Source organism: Andrographis paniculata, unplaced genomic scaffold (assembly GCF_009805555.1).
Source record: "Andrographis paniculata isolate CXL003 unplaced genomic scaffold, ASM980555v1 Contig70END, whole genome shotgun sequence".
Taxonomy (NCBI): domain Eukaryota; kingdom Viridiplantae; phylum Streptophyta; class Magnoliopsida; order Lamiales; family Acanthaceae; genus Andrographis; species Andrographis paniculata.
Genome location: NW_026137607.1, coordinates 469,643 through 490,674, shown reverse-complemented (window position 1 = coordinate 490,674; position 21,032 = coordinate 469,643). Strand labels below are relative to the sequence as shown.

Genomic DNA, 21,032 nt, shown 5'->3' with positions numbered 1-21,032 from the left:
TTTTTTTAATCTAATCGTAAACTTTACATTATTGCTAATTTTGACAAATCAAAATGTTTGTATTTAACTATTAATTTTTATTCAATTTTTATTTATAACAAATGTTACTACTATTATTTAATATTTTATATATTTTTTTTCTTCATTTTAATTGTCAAATTTATACCTCCAATTATTTTATACTTCATCTGTCCAACAATTAATACTTTATTTAGTTATTTTAAATATATTTAACGAATATAAATTAATTTATTTATACAATAAATTTCTGATCCGTTGTTTCTTCTTTACCGTGTCCCATCTCACACGTGTGTAACTATACACACATGTGAGAAGGGGCACGATTGGGACGAGACAATAGATCCCTTCCAAACCAAAAGACACTTGAGGGTGTGTTTGTTCGGGGGTTTAGATTTTAAATTGGGATTTGAATAGTAAAAATTTTGAATTTGAATAGTTGTATGACGTGATATAAATAGGTGTTAATATGATATTTTGAATGTAAAATTTATTTTTAGTATAATATAAAAATAAAAAAATAAGTATTTGATTTGATGTTTTTTTGGAAAAAAATAGAATAAATAGTGAAAATTAAATCCAATTCCCCAAACAAACACACCATTTGTTGTTCATTTCTACTTGTCTCTTCTCACATACAAGTCTGATTCTGGCTTTCAAGGGTCCCGGACAAAACAAAAATATAGGTCCTAAATATATATAAATAATATTTTATATTTATAATAAAAATTTAAATAATTAAATAAAATATTTCTTTTTTTAATATTTTTAGGTGGAAAAATAGCATTAAAAAAAATCCAAAATTTTGTAACCATGTAAATTAGAACCCATGACATCCCCATTACAAAATAACATCACACCACATAATTACATTCCTTCTAATTTTAAGTAAATCAAATAAGTTTTTATATAATACTCCCTCCGTCCCATATACCGTGCCTAACTACAGTGTAGACACGGTATTTTAGGAGGGGTCTGTTACATTGTAGATACGGTATTTTAGAAGGGGTGTAATTAGTAGATAATTAAGAATGTATTAGTGAAAATAATTATCCTATAATATAAATAATTATAAATTAAGATTAAGATTAAGATAACTAATTAGTTTAATTAAAAAATTTAAAAAAAAAAAAATTAAAAAGTTTAAAATGAGATTAAAGTGTATAGTCATTTTTCAAAAAGGAAAGTAACATGGTATGTGGAACGGATAGAAACGGCAACGTGGACATGGTACGTGGGACGAAGGGAGTATATACATTTCATATTGTTGGCTAAGGAAATCCAACGAAACAAAGTAGCAGATATTTTGAATTTGATGAGTGGGCCTGAGATTATATATGAATTCTTAAGCTCTAGAATTGCTTAAAAAAAAACTCGAAACATAAACAAGAGACGAGGAATTAAAGTTTAAAAATAGATTAGGACTTTTTTTTATTATTATTTATCTTAGATCTTTTTTTTTTTCTTATCTACTCCTCTTATCCTTTCATCTGCGCCGTTTTCGAACGGTTGCATTCGGTTCCTTATTTGCCGTTACCTCATGAACCTTAAAGAACCGGAGTCGGTTACTGTCAAATTATGCATCATTGCAGTTTTCGGGTAATCCACCATCCGCTCGGCACGATCTGGTCCTACAATCGTTCGGCCTAGCACAATATGAACGATCTGTCAGGCCATTGAACCCTCATGCTGTTTTTGCCGAATCCAAATCCCCTAACCTAACACTACTGACCTGCCTTGATCCAGTGGGCCCATGAAGCGAAACCTTAGCCATCATTTTCTATACTCAAATTTCTTGTATCTTTTTCATTGTGTATTTTTCACATATGTGTAGACACGGTGGAGAGGACAATGAATATTATCCTAACCACACGACACTGGATCTATTGTCTTCTTCGAGTGTATCTCTATACACACATGTGAGATGAGACACGAGAGATTTAATAGAAAATAACACAAAGGCTCCCATCTCTACCAAAAGAACGCCGTGTCTCCTCAACAGTGGGAATGAGACAACAGATCCGAATCTTTTTTTTGGTTACGCTTAACTTTTATTATTTTAAATATGAAGTATTTATTCTTTAATAAAATGTACAATCTTTATATATATATATATAAATATGTTAAATAAGAGGGTCTGTTTACTTGTGGGGTTTTTACTCTAATTTTACTATTCTAATTTTTTTTTTTTTTATTCCAAAAAAATCAAATAAAAAAATTATTTATTTATTTATTATATTACACAAAAATTAATTTTACCTTCAAAACATAATTATTCAAAATCAAAATCCAAAATCATAATCTTACAAATAAACACATTCTATCTGAAGTTAAATTTAAAATCTCATGTTTTAAAAATTATTTAAAATGAACAAACCCATCTATATATTTAGATGTAAAATGGGTTTTGTTTGATTTTTATTTAAAATTGGAGTTTTAATTTGAGTTTTTTATTTGAATATTATTTTTATTTTATATTATATGAGATCAAAATAATATAAAAATAGTAACAATTGAAAAATAATAAGAAAAATAGCAATTAAACACAAATTAAATAGTTAAAGTTAAATTATAAATATATATATAAATAAACACACACTCACTCCTTTTTGCATATGAGAAATGAATACTAGATAATTGATTAATATTTTAATTCACAACTTTCAATGATATGTCTCAATAAAATAAAAGAAACAAGAACATTTATATATTACTATCTCTATTTCTACGAAGGAGGAATTTTACTCTAGAGTTTATTATTATTATTTTTTTTAAAAAAAAATATTAAATCAAAATATCTATTTTTATATTTAAAATATTATGTTAATGTATATTTAACTTTTCAACTAGATTGTCATAATGGAACGGATTAACCCACAATTCAACATAACTAGTAAATAAAAAGGGTTGTTTGCGGGCCAACCTACGGCGGAGCGGATCAAAATTTCATCAGCCCAACTCAACCTACCGGCGGGTGGCGAGCTAAACGGGCTAGTCCACGGGCTTTTTAAAAATATTAAAAGAATATTAATATTATAAATATTTTCGTAATTAATATTTAAAAATAGCTAAAAATAGTTTTATTGTAAAATTTAATAATAAATATTTTAAAATAAATAAAAAATATAAAAATTCTCAATTCTAAATATTATTATTGGTGTATTTAAAAAAATTAATAATAAGAAATACTTCATTTTAAAACTAAATCATAATTAATTTTATGAATTTGTAAAACTATAAAATAATAAAATGAAAGACGAACAAAATAAATGATGAAAAATCAAAACAAATAACAATGTCATGAATAACATAGTTAGAGAAGAAAAATAATGTGTAGACAATATTGATAATTTATTTAAGCTAATGATAATATACATTTTATTTTATTCGTTTTAACTTATTTATAATGATATGTTAGTAATTTATAAAAAATTAAAATATATTCTTATATTAATATTTGATTAGTTTTATTATAATTTTTTAATATGACAGTAAAAAATGATAAAAAAATACATTTAGTTTAGACGAATGAATACTAATTATTATATTTACTTGACCCGCGGGCTAACCCGCCCGACTGCGGGCTAACCCACTCTCAACCCACGGCCCATACAGGTTGGTCTATTTACACCGGCATTTTAACCGACTTAAAAAATCACAACCCAACTCTCCTTGAAAAGTAAGGCGGCCGGACGGGCCAACCAGACTGACTCTAACCCATTTTGACAGCTCTATTTTCAACCCCATATCCTCTTATTTTCTTCAATTTTATTTCTCTTCGCACTTTCCTTTATATATATATTTAAAAAGAAATTAACAAACCGCCGGTTCGAATAAAACACCGGCGGTTCACAATTTTGAGAATAAAAGAACTGAAACCGAACCATAAAACCGGCCGGTTCGGAACCGATTGGTCAAGCCCAGGCAGCAGCACACTGTTTCAAAACTCAAATTCCGTACTTTGATTTAAGGCTTCAACCGGGGAGGGGGTTTTAGGATAAAACCCTCGACAAAATGGCTACACGCGCCGCCCGTTCTTCTACCACGCGCCTCCTCTACACGTTCTGCACCACAGCCATCAATCCCGCGCACCAAACCCCTAACGGCGCCCTGCTCTCCGGAAGCTGCCATGTTCGATATTTCTCCGCTGGCAGTGCTGCCGCCGCGCGGATTAGGGAAGAGAAGGACGCCTGGTGGAAGGACTCCGTGCGAAAGCTTCGGAACATCGGGATTTCGGCTCACATCGATTCCGGTAAAACAACTCTGACAGAGCGTGTCCTGTTTTACACGGGTCGGATCCACGAAATTCATGAGGTCAGAGGGAAGGATGGGGTTGGAGCGAAAATGGATTCCATGGATTTGGAGAGAGAGAAGGGGATTACGATTCAGTCTGCCGCCACTTACTGTACCTGGAAGGATTATCAGGTCGTAAATCAAATTTATGTGTTGCTGCAAGTTGATTTCTATCATGGAGATACTTCGATTCAACAGTTTAGATTTTGCAGTTTGAAGGCTATAAAGTTTCTGTCTCAGGAGTGAGAAACTGTTCTTGATTTGAATTAGGCTATGAAGCTGATAATTAACTAGTTGAAGCATCAATGATAGTTTCTATATTGCATATCTAACGTGAAAGTCTATTTTTAATTTAAAGCTTCTCAGAAATTTGAGGACATGCTTGAGGAAGTTTTGTGGATCATAGCATTTGTTCCCATCTTTTATTCATTATCTTGTTTGTTGTTCCAGGTTAACATAATCGATACACCAGGTCACGTTGATTTCACAATTGAAGTTGAGAGAGCTTTACGAGTACTTGATGGTGCCATTCTCGTCCTATGTAGCGTCGGTGGTGTGCAGAGTCAGTCGATCACTGTTGATAGGCAAATGAGAAGATATGAGGTTCCAAGGGTGGCTTTCATAAACAAGCTTGATCGAATGGGTGCTGATCCATGGAAGGTTTTGAATCAGGTTAATTATATACCATATTTCAATTCCCTTAGTATTTAAGAACTGATCCAAATATATTTTATAAATGATAATGAATCAATGTATATTTTTCAATAGTTAGCTTTTGGATATAGAATAAATGAGGTTCCGCTTAAGAATTACTAACAAACGGATGTATTTACTCGGTACAACTCTCAAAAAGGTTATTGAAATTGAAACCAACTACTGGTCTTATACCATCTAAAGTAAATTAACACCAGTGGGTTCAATGCTTCCTCAAAAGTTTCCACGGTGAGGAATAGCAATAACCATACCTAAGTGAGTATATGGTCTCCACCAAAACGAGGAGTGCTATATGATGAGTTGAATATGTCAGACAAGGAAATTATTTTTTCTTTTGTGCTAACTGTGAAATTATTGTAATTAGAAGGTGATCAATCTCATATATATTGAGCTGTTCTTCATATCAAATGTGTTGAATAGCGACCTCACAGTTTATCATGTTATATTTGTTTGTCTTTATACCAAGCCGCATGTCCATCATGTGTTGGAGATTCAAAGATGAGATACCCTTTCCCTTGATAGCATGTTAATTGAACACCTTATTGAAAGTTATCGTTGAAGAATGAGACACAAATATAACTTGCCTCGGAATAATATGGATGAAATGTAATTTTTTTTTTATTGAATGGAACTTATAATCCCATTGCTTTTTGTTTGGGTTGTGATATGAAGCCATAATTTATGCCCCCTGATCCACAATTGGTGGTTTCTTTTCTGATGGGCTCAGTAACAGGCCATGCTGATTGTTCCTAGGCCATCGGACTCAAGCTAGTGGTATTAGGGCACAAAAAGAAAGGTTTCTTGTTCAAAATTCTATTTTTACGATGAAGATTTGTTCTATAAGCAAAACCTTATGGAAAAAGAACCACCAGTTGTACATAAGATGGTATTGGAGGAAGTAAAATAAATTGAAACATCTTTAGTGTTTCAACAAAGTGGTTACTTTGAACAATGCTTATTTGTTTCTTCTGTTTGAACTTACTTTTAGTTTCCTATAGTTTTTTGTCATGTTGACAATTATTTCATTTTGATTGAATAAACAAATGGAAAGTTCCAGGAAAAAGCTTCTCATTTATCTCTGTACAGGCTAGATCCAAACTACGACACCACAGTGCTGCGGTTCAGATGCCTATTGGTTTGGAGGATGATTTCAAGGGGCTTATTGACATTGTCAATATGAAAGCTTATTACTTTCATGGTTCCAGTGGGTCTGTTTACTACTTGCAACTGATCTATGGATGCATATCTACATATTATTTATATAGCTGCACTTTTCTTGCAGGGAGACTGTTGTAGCTGAGGATCTTCCTTCTGCGCTTGAAGCACAAGCTCTAGAAAAGCGGCACGAACTGATTGAAGTAGTTTCAGAGGTTGATGATAAGCTTGCTGAATTGTTTCTTAGTGACGAGCCCATATCGGCTGCTGATCTTGAGGTAGATCATGGCATTGCCTTGACAATGTTCGGGAAAACTACTTAAAGATCTGTTAATTACCCGTTTTCATTTTATTTTTCTGTTAATTACCTGTTTTCATTTTATTTTTCACAAGGAATTTGCCATATTTTCTATTAGAGCACACCAAACTTCCGAGTACTGTGTTTTAGTGTTTACATATGATAATGCATAGGAACATATATGATTCTACGAAAAGATTTAAAAGGTCTACCCTATCTTTTGGATCTGGTAAATGGTTTTATTTTATTTCATTTTTTTATTTTTTCCAGGTTCTGTTACCAATGCCAAAAAGTGATCTACACTTGTTTTGATCTTGAACCAATGAAAATTTCAATCTAGCTCTTAAGGCTGCTTATGAGTCTTTCACTACAAGCAACAGTGAACACATTTCTCTAATTTAATCTCATCTCTCAAGTCTTAACTAAGTTGAAATGTTGCTCACTGTTCTATTGGCTATTATTATTTCCGTTCACAGTTCATCATCATGAATGTTGTGGGTTATGAAGAGCGATTGTGGTTGTGCAATGGTTGCTCTTTATAATGTAGGATGGCCTCTATAAATATGATTTATTACATATTAGATTGGGTATTTTTCAATCAGATATTAGATGTGGTATATATTTCATTATAACAAAAACATGATACAGTTGTATATTTGCTGATATATTGTAGGTTGAAATGTCTTTACAAAGAACCAGTTTTTGTTGTCATGGGTGTACTTGCATTTATGTTTTTGGCTTGTCATCTTTGTAGAATATTGCATTCCTTGTGTTTTACTTTAGGACCTACACAGCTGCCTCATTCTTGTTTACCCAGCCTCTTTTTTCAACAGGAGGCAATTCGAAGAGCTACTGTAGCACGGAAATTTGTGCCTGTATTCATGGGTAGTGCATTCAAGAATAAGGTAAATTTATTTGGTGCTAAGGTCTTATATGCCCCCTGCATTTTATGTTCCAGTGCTAATCTAGATTGTTTTGGTGGTTAATAAAGTTTATACTTTCCTTCGTTGAAGTAATATTTCCCCTTATCACTTATAAGATGGTGCTGCATTGACTTTAGAATTTGGAACTATTATTTTTATGCTAGAATAAATGGCAGAAGGTTCTTAACTCCTTAGATGGATTTTGTGATAAATGATATATCCTACCAATATTAATCCAATTGAGTACCAGTAACTTAGAGCTATTCAATTATTTGATGTTCCTATTATGCATTGGCCATAGTGATCAAGAAAGGAGGGAAAATGAATTATCCTGGATATCCTTTGACACCACAATATATGAATATATACACAACCTAAAATCTGAAAAAAAAAAAAGAACAAAGAAAGAAAGATTGAGAAGAAACTAAGGGGCACTAAATATTTGTAAATATCTAATATTCGTCCTCACCTTGAGCTACATATCATAAGCTCCGTTTTGTCGGTTGTCACATATGTATCTCACTTTTGAATCTCCCAAGACACATGTAACCAAACCAGCAAGTTGATTTTTGGATTAGATGTATGAAAACACTTGAATGAGACAAGTTTACTAACGCACAAAATGCCATCCTCCTCAATATGCTTAGTTCTTTCATAAAAGTCGGATTGGAAGTTGCAACTTGATTGTTAAACCTTCATTGTGTTTACTTGCGTTTTCATTTCTAGTTTCGCAGAACAATCCAAACCTAAAAAAAAAATCAAAACGTGATCCCATAGGAGATGCATGTTGTAAACAATTTCTATTAGATTTGACCAAACTAGGTCAAAGGGGATTATGCAATATGTTCTTGTTCTCTTGAACAATTTCCTCTATGAATATGGCAAGTTGTTTCAACGATATATTGAAATTTTCTTTTAGTCACCCAATTTTGTTGTGGTGCATGAGAACAAGACTTGATGTTGAAGATATTAGAGAGTAGAGTGTTTTATTTTTTGCATTAGTAAATCAGTAGCAAAGGCAGAAGTAGGATAATACAACAAAAGGATAGTAAAAATTTTATTTTCGATTCTTTTGTATCATTTAAACATGAAATAGCATCAGATTGGAATTAGCATGACAACTTTGAGCTATCCCTTCTGACCTTTGTCACCACTGACTTCTGGTGTGTGGTTCTCATGTGCTGGTGTATGGATGTATTTCTGTTCATATTATTTGGTTTATGAGTTAAGACATTGGAGATGGGTTGGATGGAGAAGAGAAAAGATAACATATTGCTGATTTGGAAACCACTCGCAAAATATTGCAAGTACTAATTGAATTATCCATGCAGAAGGTGACTGGAAATTTTGAGATGGAAACAAGTGTGAAGCTGTGATTTTGAAGGAAATCTATTTTTTTGTTTGTTTGTTTTGTTATGATGATAAAACTAATGTTTCCCATTTATCTTTCCCTGAAGTATTTGATAAGTAACATTGATCTTATCTGGACTCAACTTTCTCTTATGCTTATACTTGGCTTTTGGAATTTTACTCCTCTAAACTGGCTCAATAATATCACATTTCAAAGAGGATAAGTAAATTTAGTTTTGTTGGCAATTTTGGTATTTGCCTTCTGAAATCACAGGATACATGCTTGATGTGATTGTTATTTGCCAGGGGGTTCAACCACTTCTTGATGGTGTACTTAGCTACCTGCCCTGTCCGACAGAAGTCAGCAATTATGCTCTCGACCAATCCAAGAATGAGGAAAAGGTGTTATTTTACTATTAGAAGTTTGTATCTTGTATGAATGTGTTTCATTCGTATATCTAGCAGCGATCTCTTGTAATATTTTATTGTTTCAGGTCTTATTATCAGGAAGTCCTGCTGGGCCTCTTGTTGCTTTGGCTTTCAAGCTGGAGGAAGGTCGATTTGGCCAGTTAACATATCTAAGGTATTTTTTTAATAATTCATTATTGTGTTTGCTTATTAATCACCACAATTTGTATAGTGAACACATGTCTTCATATTTTATAGGTTATTAACTTTTAATACTTTGGTTGAATTGTTCATTGTGCAGAATCTATGAAGGTGTAATAAAAAAGGGCGACTTTATAGTAAACATAAACACGGGAAAGAAGATCAAGGTAATCTTGTTTATAGTCAATTTAATCTTATGTCATGCACTTTCAAGATATTGAACAGATGTATGCTAATATTAAACTGCTATTGAGTAGATTTTTTGACTTTTATGAATTTACATTGTCCCAAGTAAAGTTCAGTTTTGAAGATAGTGGTCAAATGTTTGTGATCTGATTTCCTTTCTGACATTGTTATAGGTTCCTCGATTGGTTCGGATGCATTCTAATGAAATGGAGGTTAGTCCATGTACAGATGCAATGTGACATTGTTTGTTTGTAATAAAGGGCTGTTTAGAAAATGGACTTGAATTTCCATTAATACTTGATGCATGTAACCATTCTAAAGTTTATGAAACACGTAAGGTGTAAATATGAGAAGTTTCCATCAAATTACTTTATACAGGACATTCAACAAGCTCATGCGGGACAGATTGTTGCTGTATTTGGTGTTGATTGTGCTTCAGGTATTACTGCAAATCCATGTATATCGTTTTCATAATGCTTTAGAGTCTCTAAGGATGATTCAGAGTGTTTCACAGGAAGTCCCGTTTTATTCATAACTAAATTATGACAGTTCTTGAGAATTTATCGAGTTTACTATTTTTGCAATTTATTCCTAGGTGATACATTTACGGATGGATCGGTTAGATATACTATGACATCTATGAGTGTGCCTGAGCCAGTCATGTCATTAGCAATATCTGCAGTTTCTAAAGATTCTGGTGGAAATGTGAGTTTTTCTTTCCTTTGTCATACAATTTAGTGAGATGATTGGTTTTGTCAGTTTGTATATTTTCAGAGCCTTATATCTTTGATTGACAGTTTTCAAAAGCTCTGAACCGCTTTCAGAAGGAGGATCCAACTTTTCGTGTTGGTTTAGATTCCGAGAGTGGCCAGGTATGATTTATTTTTGTATTTGTATTACAATATATATGCCAATCAATTGTGCTGAATGTTTGTGAGGGTAATGTTTTCATTGCATGGTTGCTGATTAGACGATTATTTCTGGAATGGGAGAGCTTCATCTGGACATATACGTGGAGCGTATGCGAAGGGAGTACAAGGTTTGTTGTTTTCGATTATAGTTGCCTATATAAGGTTTTAACAAAAACAAATTTTGAAAATCTACTCCCTCTGTTGTGTTAAAGGTTGATGCAACTGTCGGGAAGCCACGGGTGAACTTCAGAGAGACAATTACTCAGCGTGCTGAATTTGATTATCTACATAAAAAGCAGAGTGGAGGACAAGGTCAATATGGAAGAGTGATCGGGTAAACTAACAATTTTATCTTCACTGACAAGTTTTTCCTGTATCCTCCCACCCAGTTTACTCCTGGTTTTTCTTCAGTGCTGCTTGGTTCAACAGTTGTCTTTTGATATTGTTTTGCTGAATTAAACTTTTGTTATGAGTAACAGGCTGCCATTAAAATGAATTCGCAATGAATCTTATACTAGACATCTGGGATCTCGATATTACATCTTTTCACTTCATGGCAGGTATGTGGAACCCCTTCCACCAGGCTCGGGGACTAAGTTCGAATTTGAGAACATGCTTGTCGGACAAGCTATACCTTCAAATTTTGTGCCAGCTATTGAAAAGGGATTCAAAGAAGCTGCCAACTCGTAAGTTGTGATTTTTTTTATTTTAAATGTCAAGTGGTTCCCTGGAGTTCCTAAAATCTGTGGATACCCTTCCTTTTTAGCCTTATCTTGGATTTTCTGCAGTCCTTGTTTACTTCGACTATGATAAGCAACATTTAGAGGTTTCTGTGAATGCCGAGTTGTTTGGTATAACTAAAAGTTCAAAAATCATCCTTGATCGAGCACTACACGCCTCTCTGTTCTGAAAGCAGCTTGAATTTCTTCTATATGGTATAATATTTATGAACGATTGTCACTGCAGGGGTTCTCTTATCGGCCATCCTGTTGAAAATATTCGTATTGTTTTGAATGATGGTGCGGCTCATGCTGTGGATTCAAGTGAGCTTGCTTTTAAGTTGGCTGCTATATATGCTTTCAGACAGGTAACGTCTTTTTAATTCCATAACAACTACAACACTTGCATGTTCTCTTTTTGTATTGCTTTTGCCCGGCTTCTGATGTTGAATCCTCTATCTTAAAATTGCTTAATTTTAATATTATTATTTCCCATGAATCCTATAGTGCTACACTGTTGCAAAACCTGTTGTATTGGAACCGGTGATGAAGGTTGAGTTAAAGTTTCCGACTGAATTTCAAGGCACAGTTACTGGTGATATTAACAAGTGAGAATTCCTCAGATTTTGCTCTCTTGATTCAAATTGCGAGTCATAACTTGTTCAATTTTAGAGTTTTAAGGACATTTTGGCATGTGATACGAGAAGCTAAATGTGAGTTCGTGCGATCTATTGTCACTTGCAGGAGGAAAGGCATGATTGTTGGGATTGACCAGGAAGGAGATGATTGTGTAATAACTGCACATGTACGTAAAATTTCTTATACTCTGTATACTTCCTCTGGACATTTGCTATTCATTTTTGTCAAATCATCCATCAGTCAGAATGTTTTTAAGACTAATAGAATTCTTTTAAAGTTTGGTCATTGTTGAATTCTACGCGGGGAGGTTACTTTAGTTTTAATTTGCATCTATATTTCAACGGCCGATGCATTTCTTTCTTTATTTTTTAGTTATGTATTGGTTGTGGCTAGTATGTTGTTAAATGATTTCTTTCTGCTGGGATGTTTTGCCTTCCAAGTTGATTTATTCTACCGACCTAATTTTATCTAACTAAAAAGTTCCTTATCTGAGAAAATATTACCTTTTTTTTTTTTTTTTTTTTTTATCATCAATAATCGATGTTTCTCTTTTATCTCACAGTTAATTCACAACTCTTTTTTGATTCCAGGTACCTCTCAACAATATGTTTGGCTACTCGACCTCCCTTAGATCAATGACACAGGTGAATCATTTTAAATCAAATGTTCAAACTAGCCGAAACTTGATTTAGTTTTTAGATTGTTGGTTAGATACGGAATTCTTATGCAGGGGAAAGGTGAATTCACAATGGAATATGTAGAGCATGCTCAAGTTTCGCAAGACTTGCAAACGCAGTTGGTTAATACTTACAAGGCTACAAAATCAACCGATTAGCTACATCACATTCCTCCAAGGCAAGTAACAGTTCCCTATGATTTATTTCTTTACTTGTCCATGGCAGTGACATTTTTTTTTGTTGGGAAAGCGGTATAAGTTAATCCTTCATTTTTGGGAAGCCTGTAATAAGGCTTATATATATATATATATATATTTTCGACAAGAATAATCAGAAGAGGCGTTGTAGTGTGTGTTTATCGGTTTTACAAAGTGAGTGCAAGCAGAACTAAGACAGCTATAGCCTTATTAAAGTCAGAGGCTGCAAATCTGATCAAGTAAAACTCTTCTTTTTTTCTTTTTTTTTTTTGATCTGAAAGTAAAACTCTTACTGTTTGTCGAGGTTCTTATTGTTATTTGATTCACTAATCGAATTGCTGCGGTGCTTGTTAAATTAAAAGATGCTGCAGAGAGTGTTTGTTGTAATAAAATTTGCTTATTTTGGGATTTTGATTGTATCTTCATATATGGTAACATTGATCCTTTTGATTTGGTTATATTATTGTATTATAACTTGTCTGTCCATCAACAATAAGTATGGAGAGGGAAGATATTTGTATTTAAGATGTGGATGCAACAGAGAAAGTAAGGGTGTGGTTGTTTGGATTTTGAGTTAGAATTTGAATATTAAGATTTGAAATCTTGATCGATTTTGGCTAGATATAACCCATCTAAAAAATAGATGGGTAGAGTTTTTTAAATTCAAATAAAGTATCTAGAATGAAATTCTAGATTATCTTTTTTATTTTTCATTCAATAAAAAAGAATGTTAATACTTAGTATATATTTGTATGATTAAATTGGTTGCTTGAAAGAAAAAGTCAGAAGTTGAAATAGATAAGATTTGATTTAGATACAATACAAAGAAATGGAATTTGATACCCGTAAGCAAACAGCGAATCTGTGGTATTTGAACCTGAGTATCCAGGAATAAGCAAAATATTTGATGGAAGGACAGAAATTTTAATTGAAATAATTATACTCCTTTTGTTTCAATATAATATTTTTGTTTGTCGTTTTGTCCGAGTCTTATAATATTAATATTATTTAAATTTAAATTTTCGTGTACAACTCAATTAAGATTATATTAATTAAATGGAGAGCATATCATAATAGATATTGATGTGTTCGTTTGTCATATTTTATTGAAATTTAATTATTCTAGTCAAAGACTTTACCTACTGATCTTAAAGAAACCAATCTTACTGCACCTTGCTTTTTTAAAGTTTTCAATAAATAAAGAAGCAACTTATTATTATTATAATAATAATTTTACTATACCTAGAGGCTAGAGCAGTCAATTTGGTCTGTTCCGAACCAGATCCTGTATTTATGATTCCAATGCCCTGGATCGTTTAATATATATTGATAGTATATTATTTATTATATGATTATATATTCTTTATTAATCGAAATCTTAATTTTCTAAATCTAATCCAAACTGGCATTGTTCTTTTTCTCCCTTTGAAATGTAATCATCATCAAAATGTTTTTGAATTGTTAAAATTATTTTATTTAGGTTTGTTAATTTTTGATTTGATGAATTAATATATTTAAATTTTTATTTAATCTATCCTTTTAATATTAGAATTTTATTGTTAATTAGATAAATTTATTATTGTTGATGCAAATTTTCAATAAAAAATAAAATTCGAAAATAGAAATTATCTTCGAATTTGATAAAATAAATGCTTGAGGAATTCCTAGGCACTGTAGGATAGAAAAATAAAAAACTACAGACTGAGAAAATAAAGTGGTGATCCCAAAAGCAATTTTCTTAAATTTGATGTAGATATCATTTTTCAGAACAGATCTGAATCATTAAATAACCCCTTAAAGAAACAGTTTGAACCGTCGTCTGCTCGGTTACAGCAACCGCCGTCAACCGTCCACCAGGTCCTCTTCTGTTGACATGTGTTTTAACCGACTGATCAACCGCTCGCGCCAGTTACAACACTCAACTAACTCGGCCGTCCGCTTCACAAAACCTCACCGCCTTAAATGGGCGGCTGGCCCGACCGGCTACTCAGCTGCCCAAAATAAACCCTGACTCCTTACACGGACTGCAGGGCAACTTAGACCAAACGACTCATTGGTCACCCAATCAAGCGATCACTATCTGGTTCCTTCAATCGGCTGAACAACTATTCGTCCAGACGACTCATCAGTCACCCAATCAAGCGATCACTATCTGGTCTCTTCAATCGGCTGAACAACCATTCGTCCAAACGACTCATTGGTCGCCCCATCAAGCGACCACTATCTGGTCCCTTCAATCGGTTGAATAACCATTCGTCCAGACGATTCGTTGGTCGCCCAATCAAGCGACCAACTGACCCTTCATTCGCCCGACCAATTAACAGACTTTTCCTTTTGTCCGACCTCTTTTTGACCGACCTCCGCATCAGCCGTCTCATCCTTCTTCGCCCGACTTCCTCTTTTAACCGACCTCCGTATCGATCCTCTCTTCGCCTGGCTTCATTTCGCCCGACCTATATACCGTCCGACCTAGATGCATATTATTTCCTCTATGTCTGATCTTATTTTGTCGGACCTCCGTGCTCGACCTTATCATGTCCAACCTCAGTGTCCGACCTTATCATGTCCGACCTCCGTGCCCGACCTTATCATGTCCGACCTCAGTGCCCGACCTTATCATGTCCGACCTCAGAGCCTGACCTTATCATGTCCGATCTCCGTGCCCGACCTTATCACGTCCGATCTCCGTGCCTGACCTTATCTTGTCCAACCTCCGCGTCTGCCATCTCATCTTTCTTCGCCCGACCTTCGTCCCGACCGACCTCATCTTGCCCGACTTTCGTATCGGCCGTCATCTTTCCTTGTCCGACTTTCTTTTGCCCGACTTCTGGCCCGTTTAGCTTATATTTAGACTCATCTAAAATTTTACTGCTATTATTATTATTATTATTATTTGTGGTCAATAATTATATTTAAGTCGCAAGCAATCGTAAATTAAATTAGTGAAATATTGGAAGAAATAATATATTGATTTTAATTTGATCTAAAAGGTACTAGACTGAAGACTGGATCCGGCTGAGTTGGATCCGAAAATCAAATTGACTGGTCGGATCTAAAATTTAAGGATCTGGACCGGATCCAATCCGGCCTTATTATACCCAAATAGCCAGCCAGAGCCCAGGAAGGTGGAATTTCCCAAAAAATATTTTCATAAAAAATATATTATTTTTAAAAAATAAAATTTTATATAATATAATTAAAGAAAAGAATATATATTTATTTATAATTAATAGAGTATAAATTAATTATAACTTATTTTAAAATATAAATAAAAAATATTTCATCCGTCTCATAAGAATAATATTTGTTTTTTATACATAATTTTTTGAAATATTAGTATTATATTAATTTATAATAAAAATATAAAAATATTTATATTAGTATTGTAAGATATAAAAATAATAATAATAAATAGTAGCTTGTCGCACTACAAAAAAAAATATATTTATAACGGAATTTCGTTCCTAAAGTTCACGTAATTAACGTAATTTCATCACTAATTCCGTCTCTAATATCATTAGTAACGAAAAATGTAGATTTAGGAACTAAAAATCTTCATTACAAAAATGATATTTTCTTGTAGCGTCGGCTGCACTTGGTTGTCTTTTTTTTGGTTGGATACACAAGACAAAAAGAATTAATTGGGGTGGTCAACTTGATTTTCATATTTCATGCAGAGACAAACCATACCAAGGATTTTAATTGTCTAGTCTTGCATGCCATGCATGGTTGCTTTCTTGTATGTCGTGAATGAGAGTTTTGATTGTGTCAAAGGTTTGAGAGTTGAGTTTAGAGTGAGAAAGTGAGTTTAATGCTCTTAACCCCAATCATTCTCTTCTCCATGTTCTGAGTGTGTGTTTAGCACTTTTATCCGTTGGAGGAGTTATTGGAGTTTCAATTAGGAGAGATGTCAGTACGAGCTTGTGACAACTTAAACCTGCAGAAGAATTTTTATAGGTAATCATTGTTGATGTATGCAGGGACGAAACTACACTAGGCTTGGGCGGATCAATTGATCCCCCAAGCCAAATTTTATATGATTTTTATAGTATTAAAAATATTAATTTTTATGTAGTTATATATAATTTGTCCCTCCAAAACTATTTAAATTCATATATAATTATGTCGTTATTATTTATTTAAATTTATTAGCTAAATATTAAATAAATTATAACATTTTGCCCCCGGGTTATTTAGATGCTAATTTCGTTCACCGGATGTATGGGTTGAAAGCATTATGGTATGTCTTTGTTCTTTAATCAACACTGATTAGTAGAACTACTCTTGGATTGATATCCCTTTGTTTACAACCAAATCGAGTAAACAAACTCTTGTCTCATTGATTGCTTTGTATTTTTGCATGCATACTGTTGGCAAAAGGGTGTTATAATTATAATATAACTACGTTTCGAGAGTTGACTCTTATTTAGATATTCGAAGGAGCTTTGGTGCAATACCTATTCCCCAATTCATTTAAACCTTCAACAACATGAATTAATAGTACTCCCTCTGTCCTGACAAACATGTCTTTACACAAGTAAATTTCATATTCCAATATTACTATTTTCTATTTTCGTCTGTCACAAAATATAATTATTATTTTCTAATTTAGTAATTGTACTACCTACCTAACATAATAAATACTCTTTTCAACTTACAATATATTACATAAATGTCATTACTTTTATATTACACTATACTAATATTTTGTCTTTTTTACTACAATCTAATATAATACTAATATTAAAAAATTTACATATAAAAACAAATGTCACCCTTCCAATGGTAAGAGGAAGTATCAGTGATGAAGAAGCTTCATGTCGATGGATGGACAGACAAACGGCTAATAGGATCGAAGAATTTGAGAAATTCGACAAAATTGGGAGTTAAAAGTGTCGGACATGTCTTGCATTGCTTCGAAATGCAATGCATTGAAGAAGCGAAGCTCGGGTGCCCAAGTTTGGTGAATGGGAGAGAAGAGGTTCGATGTGAATTTTGATGGGATTTGGTCGGGAAATATGATTATACACTTTGATCAGGGATGAAATTTCAATGCAAAAACTATCGTGATAACATTAATTAATTTCAAGAACATTAATAATAGCAGCAGAAGTAGCATCTTACAAAAACCAAGGATCAAAGGGTTGTCCAAAAAAACAAAGCACAATTTGTTCATAGAAAAGCAAATAGAAAGAACTAACTTGACTGTACATAAATTACCAGTTGGTTCAAGAACTGCTCCTTCCGCCGGAATTCCTGATCGGGTTCGCGAGAATTTGCGTTATCGCCTTCGTCGCCAACAGGCTCTCCTTCCTCTGCATCGCACAAAAATACCGCAATAATAAACACGACAAAAAACGCAACAAACAACGCGTAAACGACAAACACAGGTTTAGATTTCCTTACAATCGAACAGGTCCCGGCTTTGATGTCGCAAACAGGGTAGTCGTGCGGGCAGCAGCTCTGGTGATCGTCACAGCACGTAGCGCCCTCGAGCGGGCAGCAGCTCCAGGCGAGGCAGAAGTTGCCGTACTCGTAGGCGCAGCAGCAAGTCGTGCCCTCAGGGCATTCGTAGTATTTGTCGCAGACGGTGGGCGGCGCGACGGGTGACGGCGGGGAGGGTCCTGGGTTGGGTGGGTTCTGCCCGGTTTTGATTGGGTACGACGGCTCCGATGTGATCCCGCATAGGCCGGATTTGTCAGGCACGTTTCGCGCCATCCGGATGTAGCCCTCCTCGCCCCATCTCGATCCCCACGAGTTCTTGACGATCCAGTAGTCCCGTCCATTTTCTGCGCCGTATCCAACAACTGTCACGCCGTGATCCAGCCTGGTGCCGCATTTTCCGGTGAAAACGCCCTGAAAAGATACGAATCGAATAATCGAATAAAATAAATTTTACGATGAAAACATCACATCAATTAACCAGAAACTTACTGATTCATAGAGCTGGAAGTCCCTCCCGCCAGCTTCGATTGCAACGGCTACCGGCTGGTGCGCGACGGCCTTTTTCAGAGCTTTCTCGCTGCGGGGTTTAACGTCTTCGTAGCCGTCTATCGACACAACTTTCGCATTTTTCTGCGATAAAATCAGACATTTTGAAATAACTGGAATTTTGATTTTTAGCCGGGGATGAAAAAAGGGTAAGGATTTTGTTACCCTGTATTGATCACATTTGCCATCCTTGGCTTTGTACGGATAGTCTTCCTCAGTGTCGATGCCGCCATTTTTTATGATGAATTCGAAAGCGTAGTCCATAAGACCGCCATTGCAGCCTTGGTTATAAGATCTGTCACAGTCGACAAGCTCTTGCTCCGAAAGTGAGGTCAAGTTTCCAGTCACAATCTGGTTTATACCTTCGACTGTAGCAATTGTAGAGAAAGCCCAGCAACTCCCTTCAAGAATTATTAAAATTCAATACAATTAGAATAGTTATGGATGAAAATCTTATATATATATTTTTTTGTTAACTATAAAAAAAAAAAAAAAAATACAACTCATATTACCGACGGAATATATATAGACAGGGGAATGATTACGGTGCCGAATCTATAATATATACAAATAACACACATTCTTATTGCACAAATATAATATATATAAACAACACTTATTCTTATTACACACCTATAATATATAGGAACAACATATATTCTTATTACACACAGCACACTGAAATCAACTGTTGTGTATGCTATATGTAATCATAAGATGTGCTTATAGTTCATGTATTGTATTTATATTATACTGATATAAAAAAGATTTCCTATGTTGTTTATTACTATATATATATATATATATATATGTTTATCTAACACATACGATGAATCTAAACTATCAATACATAATTTCACTTAAAATAGCATATTCTATGTCAATTAAAATTATGTGCTACATTTTCTTATTTACTATGTGTTGATTTGACCATATATATCTAAATATATTTGTTTAGAGAAAGGATTTTGAATTTTGGAATTTAAAAATAACAAAAAAAATTAGTAATTAATGTAATGTAATGTATATGGCAGTTCAATCACTTTCCGAGAACTATGAACCAAAGTTAAACTAATCAAATTCAAATTCAAACCTAAGGCGATTATAGCGGCAAACCATCAATCGTTAACCATCTAAACCTCAATCTTTTGATTCTGTTTCCTAGAAGTTCTCCAACAATATGAACATGGAACATTCTAGAGATGCATCGGTTTAATCTGAAAATCCTAATGTATGAGTTGCAGAAATCGTCCGAAACAAGGAATCGACAAAACAGAGAAATAGGTAATACTAGAAAATTAAAATCGATAAGTTCATTGTGTTTGACTTGAAAGTTTGTTCAAAAAGGGGGAAAAATTGCTTACCACAACTGCCTTGATCCTTGACCGGAACGACGGCGCCATTTTTCCTCCAGTCGACGGAATCCGGCAAACTGTCGCCGACCTTCGGATCGTAACGGCCGGTCATCGCACCAGTCAATCGACGGTTTCCGTCGCGTCTGACGCCGAGATACATTTTCCGATACTCCTCGTTAGTCGAATCAGCGAACCGATTCAAACCGAGTTTGAAACTCCGATTCGGTACGGCGTTCTGCTCGTCAATGTACCTCAGATTCTCCACAAAAATCCCGAACCTCTCCTCCTTCTCTCCGAGATCGTTGTAACTCTTTCCATGCTTCACCAACCACGCCTCGTACAGCGACATCAACGCGTCGTGTGAACGCGAGCCTCCGCCGTGCGTCGCGTCGTAGGAGATGATTGACATGTCCGACGCCCATGATTTCGCCGCGAACAATGAAACGCAAACGGATAGCAGCAAAAGTAGTCTCGCCATGATTAGGTTTTCTGAGAGAGCTTTCGTGGGGAAGAGGAAGACGAAACTTATATATATATATAGATACATACATATATATACATACAATGTTTGTACGTATATACGCGAAAATTAATGAATAATTCTAAAATGGATTTGATAAAATGGCTTATCGAAAATTAAAATACTCTCCAAAATGTTGAAAATGCATCGAAAATTGAAATTAGAATAATAACTGAAAGTTATTATCTAATTATTGCTCATACATTTTGGGTATATTTTGAACATTAAAAAAATTTAAATATTATACTCTCTCCGTCCCATAAGTAACTATCTATTTGTTTTTTTCACTAATTTTAGGTATATTAATATTATAATAATATATAGTAGGCATAAAGTAGAAATAATTAAAATAATTTTATTAGTACTGTGTGATATAAAAATAATGACATTTGAAAAAAAAAATGAAATTGAAATAATATTTGTAATGTTAGGTACATAATACAATTACTACTAAAAAAAATAAATACTTTATTATAA

At 33.9% G+C, this 21,032-nt stretch overlaps 2 protein-coding genes across 2 annotated transcripts; one reads left to right on the top strand and one right to left on the bottom strand.

Annotated features, from left to right (window-relative positions):
- The first annotated feature begins 3,966 nt into the window (after positions 1-3,966).
- On the top strand, positions 3,967-13,108 carry LOC127264422 (elongation factor G-2, mitochondrial-like). Its single transcript, XM_051293952.1, has 20 exons — positions 3,967-4,443; positions 4,762-4,983; positions 6,112-6,233; positions 6,308-6,458; positions 7,312-7,383; positions 9,058-9,153; positions 9,246-9,334; positions 9,461-9,527; positions 9,720-9,758; positions 9,925-9,985; positions 10,142-10,251; positions 10,344-10,418; positions 10,517-10,585; positions 10,670-10,791; positions 11,018-11,143; positions 11,424-11,544; positions 11,684-11,784; positions 11,921-11,981; positions 12,406-12,459; positions 12,546-13,108. The coding sequence occupies exons 1-20, from the start codon at positions 4,033-4,035 to the stop codon at positions 12,648-12,650; spliced, it is 2,274 nt and encodes a 757-aa protein (XP_051149909.1). The 5' UTR covers positions 3,967-4,032; the 3' UTR covers positions 12,651-13,108.
- Positions 13,109-17,760: 4,652 nt separating this feature from the next.
- Positions 17,761-20,525, bottom strand: LOC127264439 (low-temperature-induced cysteine proteinase-like). The gene is made up of 5 exons (XM_051293976.1): positions 20,045-20,525; positions 18,846-19,081; positions 18,624-18,764; positions 18,096-18,545; positions 17,761-18,004 (listed from the first exon to the last, which is right to left on the bottom strand). The coding sequence occupies exons 1-5, from the start codon at positions 20,511-20,513 to the stop codon at positions 17,918-17,920; spliced, it is 1,383 nt and encodes a 460-aa protein (XP_051149933.1). The 5' UTR covers positions 20,514-20,525; the 3' UTR covers positions 17,761-17,917.
- Between the last annotated feature and the right edge of the window lie 507 nt (positions 20,526-21,032).

Bases quoted from the DNA above. Each gene is read 5' to 3' on its own strand.
- LOC127264422 (XM_051293952.1), top strand. From the start codon at position 4,033: ATGGCTACACGCGCCGCCCGTTCTTCTACCACGCGCCTCCTCTACACG. The intron at 4,984-6,111 runs GTTAATTATATA...ATCTCTGTACAG, and splicing joins CATGGAAGGTTTTGAATCAG to GCTAGATCCAAACTACGACA. The intron at 10,252-10,343 runs GTGAGTTTTTCT...TTTGATTGACAG, and splicing joins CTAAAGATTCTGGTGGAAAT to TTTTCAAAAGCTCTGAACCG.
- LOC127264439 (XM_051293976.1), bottom strand. From the start codon at position 20,513: ATGGCGAGACTACTTTTGCTGCTATCCGTTTGCGTTTCATTGTTCGCG. The intron at 19,082-20,044 runs GTAAGCAATTTT...TAATTCTTGAAG, and splicing joins CAAGGATCAAGGCAGTTGTG to GGAGTTGCTGGGCTTTCTCT. The intron at 18,005-18,095 runs GTAAGGAAATCT...TGTGCGATGCAG, and splicing joins AAGCCGGGACCTGTTCGATT to AGGAAGGAGAGCCTGTTGGC.